The sequence below is a fragment of the Toxorhynchites rutilus genome, chromosome 2 (assembly GCF_029784135.1).
Source record: "Toxorhynchites rutilus septentrionalis strain SRP chromosome 2, ASM2978413v1, whole genome shotgun sequence".
NCBI lineage: Eukaryota > Metazoa > Arthropoda > Insecta > Diptera > Culicidae > Toxorhynchites > Toxorhynchites rutilus.
The window spans coordinates 288,238,995-288,245,184 of record NC_073745.1 but is presented as its reverse complement, the minus strand read 5'-3'; the positions used below and the strand labels follow the sequence as shown (position 1 = coordinate 288,245,184).

The following is a 6,190-nucleotide window of genomic DNA, read 5'->3' as shown; positions in this document are numbered from 1 at the left end:
AATATTCCGGAAAGCATTTTATTTCTTCAAAACATTATTAATTTGGCGTTTAAGATACTTTTGCGATTATGTACAAAACGTTAGTCTTTTATGCGAACAAAATCGTATGAAGCATTAATCTTTTATGCAAAGAGTAAGAATATATAAATCAAACATTGCCCTCGAGTAAAATGTATTTAATTGTTAAAAATGAAGCATCAGCAACTTAGACGAAAAAATGTATAAAAAATGAAAAATCACAACGGTGGCGTTTAGGTCACTGTGTCGTCGGATGAGATATAAAAGATTGTGTATTATTAGCCTTTTATCTGAACAGGAGGAGCATTCCAGAGAACAATTTAATTTCATGTCACTATTAATATACTATACACTATTAATTTGGCGCTTAAGACACTTTTACGATTACGTATAATACATAAGTCTTTAATGCAAATACACTGGAGTCGCTTTTTACGCGGGGGATACGTGCCGCGTAAACGAAAACCGCGTAAAAAAAAACCGCGTAAATTCCAAAATCCGCGTAAAAAAAAACCGCGTAAATTCCAAAATCCGCGTAAAAAAAAACCGCGTAAATTCCAAAATCCGCGTAAAAAAAAACCGCGTAAATTCCAAAATCCGCGTAAAAAAAACCGCGTAAATTCCAAAATCCGCGTAAAAATAAACCACCCTAAATTTTAAAATACACGTAAAAAACTAATAGTCAGTGAATTATTGATATAAAATGCAACCCATATTCAAACAAATTGCATATTGTGTGCATATATTGCGTGACACAAGGCTTCACGAAGGTAGCTCCTTGGCCGATTGCATGTAAATACCTGTTTAACCGTTTGAGTGCGGAGAAGCGCGATAGCGCTCCTCTTGTTTCTGCGGGGAGCACCTTTAAACATAGGATTTTGTCTTTCTGGAACATGTTGGGGGTACAGATTGAAAATGTCCAGATTCTACCGCTTATTGCTCATCCATTTTTCGATGGATTTAACACGTTAAGCCCCGATTTTTTCATGCTCTGCTTCCCATTCAGCGCGCATCAAGAGCGTTTGAACAATATAAGTGTCGGTCCCAGCTCCCGAAGATACTTATTGTATAAATAAAAAACAGTCAGAGATTCAACTAGAAAGTAGTTACAAGTAGGTTTTTACGCATTTTATGCCTGTTTTATCTTTGAATTATCTGTAAATCGCTACAAGTTGTTGTTCCGTCCAACGTGCAACAACCGAGTGGTAAGTAAAGAGCTGTTTGGTTAGTTTGGCATGACCAAAATACGTAGAAGCATATTTTAACCCTGCCTCAAATTACTATTTTAACAACAAATTTCAAATGTAAGAGTATACAAACTGTTTCTACAGTATCTTATATATGTATTGGCTACATTGAATTGTTCTAAAAGCATACCTATCTGTTATATGGTCGGTGTTAAGTCAGACCGGGCCATGTGACATTTTTATGATTTCGAGAAAACGAACATAAAGTTTAATGCTCTGCAATTTACAAAGCATTTAATTTTTTCGTTCAATATTGTTCTCAGAAGTTTGAGCTACTCTCTGCCAATACTGTGATGTATGATAGTTGTAAAAAAACATCAAGTATCATGCCAAAAAAGGCTGTTATTTGGCTGCCTATACGTACAAAGTCCGCTCTGACTGAACTAAATGATGTATTTTTTGAGAGTTGGTTCACTATGACTGAACAATTCCGAACAGTATTCGTCAATATATCGTCAAATTTGAACTCATTGTCATCGTTACAGCCTAAATCGCACTCTGAAATAGTATATTTTGCGATCATTCACACTGCATTTTTCACTGATCCGTTCAGTCGGAGTGAACCAATTTTATTTTTATGCAGTCGGGCACAGCGTGTGTTGGTGATGGCTAGCTCATAGTTGCGCTGTGGGAGGGGTACTCGTGGTTTGTGGGGTCGTGTGCAAATTATGTGTGCTGCTAGATGCTGTCGCTTCAGTTCGTTCGGTGTGGAACTGAACACATATAAAAGGACGAAATCGCATTAAGAAGTTATTCGTGATTTAACCTTGCAGTGAAAGTTAAAGTGAAAGTGCAGTTCCTGAACCGTGGTGGTTGTAGAGTCTAGCCAGTTTGTGTTCGGTCGAGTTCGGCCAGTTCCCAGCGAGTTACCCAACCTTGGGGGTAATCGTGTGCAGTTCCGCTTTTCGACAGTTAGCTGAAGACGTCAGCAGTATTCAAAATTTTTGATTAAAGGCATACTCTAAAATGGCTTCGCAAAAAACCGCCTTCAAAAAAAACAGATCAAGAGTGTCTCTTTCTTTGGAAATGAAGCTCAATATTTTGGATGCCCTTCAAGATGGGAAATCTGTTGCAAACGTCGGCAGGAATTTAAAAATCAACGAATCGACTGTGCGTACAATTAAAAAGAATCAAGATAGCATCAGACAGACAGCAGCTCAGGGCACTATCTATGCAACAAAATCCTCATCATATACACGAGATCCATTGATGGTCAAGATGGAAAAGGCACTTCATATGTGGATCGAAGATCACGCGCAGAAGAAAATACCCTTGGATCAGGAATTAATAAGGGAGAAAGCTTTGAGCCTTTACCTTTGGTTAGAGAAGAATGAGCCGTCTTCAAGTAAAAAGAAAGACTTTACCGCGAGTAAGGGATGGTTTTATAACTTTATACGTAGTAATTCCATTCGCAACGTTAAAATCAAGGGTGAATCCGCATCGGCCGATGTTTCGGCTGCAAATAGTTTTCCTCCAAAGCTCGCTAAGATCATAAAAGAAGGTGCGTATCATGGTGACCAAGTGTTCAATGGAGATGAAACGGGTCTTTTTTGGAAAAGAATGCCGTCTCGTACCTACATTACGCAGCAGGAGCAATATGCCAGTGGTTTCAAAACGGCCAAAGACAGGGTTACCCTGTTATTTTGCAGTAATGCTTCAGGCGACCTTATGTTGAAACCGCTATTGATCAATCGTGCTATGACGCCCCGCTCGTTGAAGGGGGCTGATTTCAACAAACTGCCAGTGCACTGGAAAGCTAACACTAAAGCGTGGGTCACAAAAGCCGTTTTTGAGGAATGGTTTTACGATATGTTTATTCCGGAAGTGAAAACATACTTGGAAGGAAAAGGTTTGGAGTTCCACGTGCTTTTGATTTTGGATAACGCTCCAGGACACCTAGTTATCAAGCACCCAAACGTTCAAGTTGTGTTTCTTCCACCGAATACAACTTCTTTGTTACAGCCTCAAGATCAAGGAATAATTGCTGCTTTCAAGAAGTTGTACATTAAACAATGTCTTCGGTACATCCTCGAAAAGCTTGAAAGCGATGAAACGATGACGGTAATTCAAGCGTGGAAAGAATTTAAGATAAGAGACGCTCTGACGTTCATAGGAAAGGCTCTGTCTTCTATGAAATCTAAAACATTGAATTCGTGCTGGAAGCCACTATGGCCAGAATGCGTGAAAGCTGGTTCAACAGACCCTTCAAATGTGGAAGAATCAGAAATTCTCATTCTGGCACATGCAATTGGAGGGAAAGGATTCAAAGATATGGATAGTAGAGACGTTGAAGAGCTTCTTGAAGACACCGAAATTGAAGATGATGAACTGATGCAGAGTTTAGTCACATCGGAGCCTTTAGAGGACGATGAAGACCGGGATATCAAGCCATGTGATATCGAAGACGGGAATAAATTAGCGGATACCCTCGTAAAACATTTTATGGAAAAGGATCCTTGTGTTGAGAGAGCCGTTTCATTTCGGAATGATTTGAAACTGTGTATGCTTCGCTACAATAGATTGAACGAAAAAACACAGCCAACAGTTATCGATGAAGGTAGTGACATTGATGTTTAAAGTGAAAAGTATTTTAATAATATCTTTACAGATGACGAGGATTTCAGCTTACCATTGGAACGCAGACGATCTCGTCCGATTTCTTCGGATGAGGAAGATATCGCCACATCATCTAACCGCAAACATCCACGTGTTGCTAATGATAGTGATTAGATCAATAAAAGAAATTCTTTTTTCCACTTGACTACAATAAAATTGATTTATGAATACATTGGTAAAAATATCATGGTAAAAAACTAAAAATATGTTTAATTAAATTTGTCTAAATTCCGAAAACATTTGTTTGTATTGTAATTTTTTCAAATTGCAAAAATGCAATTTGAAAAAATTACTTTCGAACTACTGGACCGCTTCACATGATCGATATATCAAATTAAAGCCAATTAGCTAGTCTTTCTTGAAAAAATGTTATACTAGCAAAACAGTTGGATTTTGTTTTCGTAATTATTGATTGTATTTGTTTGCTTATAGTTTACATGATCCAAGGACGCTATATTTTTTTATGTTTCTTGAAAGTTCTGGTTTTTCCACACAAGATAATCGAAAATCAGAAATGTGATTTTTATCGTTTTCGAGTTATGAGTTTGCCGATGGTCCGAAAAATCAGATTTTTCTCTTTTTCTATAAATAACTTTTTTCTAGAAAGAAGAAGCTTTCAAGAAAAAAATATTTAAAATATAGTGCCCTTGGTCACGCAACCATATAAACTATAAAAAACAAGTACAATCAATAGTTACGAAAACTTGGCAAAATTGGTTGTACTGTTCGAAAAATGAGAAAAAATGTTACTCTATGTTTCTATATTTTGTATTTTATATGAAACATCTAAATTGGTAAATTTTATCAACAATTAGAGCGACAAAAACTCTAAAGTTTTTAATTTGTTATTAATTTTATCAAAAAAAAAATTCATAATAAACTTGATTGTTTCTTGAAATTTAATTGAAGCTTTCTGAACGCTCTATAATTTGTTCTTCGACATCTAGCTCCTATATTTTCTTATTCCGCAGCAATATCATTTTAAACAATTCCTGGTGAGTCTTCAATTAGAATTTCCTAATTACCACGGTTTTTACTCCATTGTACTTATAATATCCAATAAACTTTCACCTTAACTTTGAAATATTACTTTTTTTCTTTCTTGAAAAAAGGCTATTTGAGATATAAGACTTTTTTTTCAAACTGAGTGTATTATAGTCCAAAATTGTATATAATCGAACCATAGATAATCGTGTCAGTATATAATCGACTCTGTATATAATAGAGTGAATATATTACTTCAGAAATCCGGTTTCATTATTGTGGTTTTAGTTGAAAACCTGACCAAGAAAATTCATTTTGCTTTCGTTGGATTGCGCCTGCGAACTATGTGCTACAAGAACGGAGCTTACAAACATCTTTACATCAGTTGCTCCACAATTGGACTGTACTTGCATCCTAATTTGTGGACTATTGCTGTATTTGCCTGAAAATAGAGTATCCAAACTACAGTTCGGAATATGAATCATGCGTCGAAACTTGATTCAAATTCCGATCACTACTTTAATACTAATTTTAAAGAAGATGTCTGCATAAAAGATTTCTAGTAGATCCATACCTTTTATAGCACTTAACATGAAAACAGCATACAAAATAGTTATACAACTACAAAAACTGAAAAACTGCGGAATTTGCTAACGCAAACAATGTGTTATTGGTTTCGACACATTTTTTGCAAATGCTTAGTCTTATGAATTATAAGCTGTATCGATACCTGTAAATGTTATTTGAATGTAGCCAATACCTCAAACAATGTCAAGGCTTTCATTATTCTATTATTTATAACATTAAAGTTTAGTAAATTTACATTTGAAAATTAAGTGTTCGGAATTTGAGACAAAACAGTACTTTGAGCTCCATCAACCAAATGTGTCTATCTTTTGAGTCGTAGTAAATGATATCTGCTTCTATGAAATGCTATAATATGCATGAACAAATTCAGTTCAGAAAAAAGCAAAAAGCGTTTGAACTTTTTCACCGTGGAGAAATATTAGGTTGTCTTATGTCCGATTGGGGCAGTCTTTCTTTGGAAAAAGTAAATAGCCTTTGTGAATCACGAATATACATATTTTTACTGGTAGATGAAGAACAATCGCTAAGATCGGACGCAAATAGATAGCATCCTTTTCTCCAGAATAGTAAAAAAAAACTTGAACCCTCGAAACTGTATTTATTTCTATACAAACATTTGAAACAAACCATCTCGATTACTACGGCAAAAAACTTCACCACATATGGTTAAGGGTGCTTCAAGTAACTCAATTTTCAAATTAGGCTTTTCAAAAGGAATTACATTGCTTAAAAGTGGT

General features: G+C 35.7%; 1 protein-coding gene across 1 annotated transcript; it reads left to right on the top strand.

Moving 5' to 3' along the window:
- Positions 1-1,321: 1,321 nt before the first annotated feature.
- On the top strand, positions 1,322-4,698 carry LOC129771294 (tigger transposable element-derived protein 1-like). Its single transcript, XM_055774782.1, has 2 exons — positions 1,322-3,822; positions 3,874-4,698. The coding sequence occupies exons 1-2, from the start codon at positions 2,232-2,234 to the stop codon at positions 3,993-3,995; spliced, it is 1,713 nt and encodes a 570-aa protein (XP_055630757.1). The 5' UTR covers positions 1,322-2,231; the 3' UTR covers positions 3,996-4,698.
- The last annotated feature ends 1,492 nt before the right edge of the window (positions 4,699-6,190 follow it).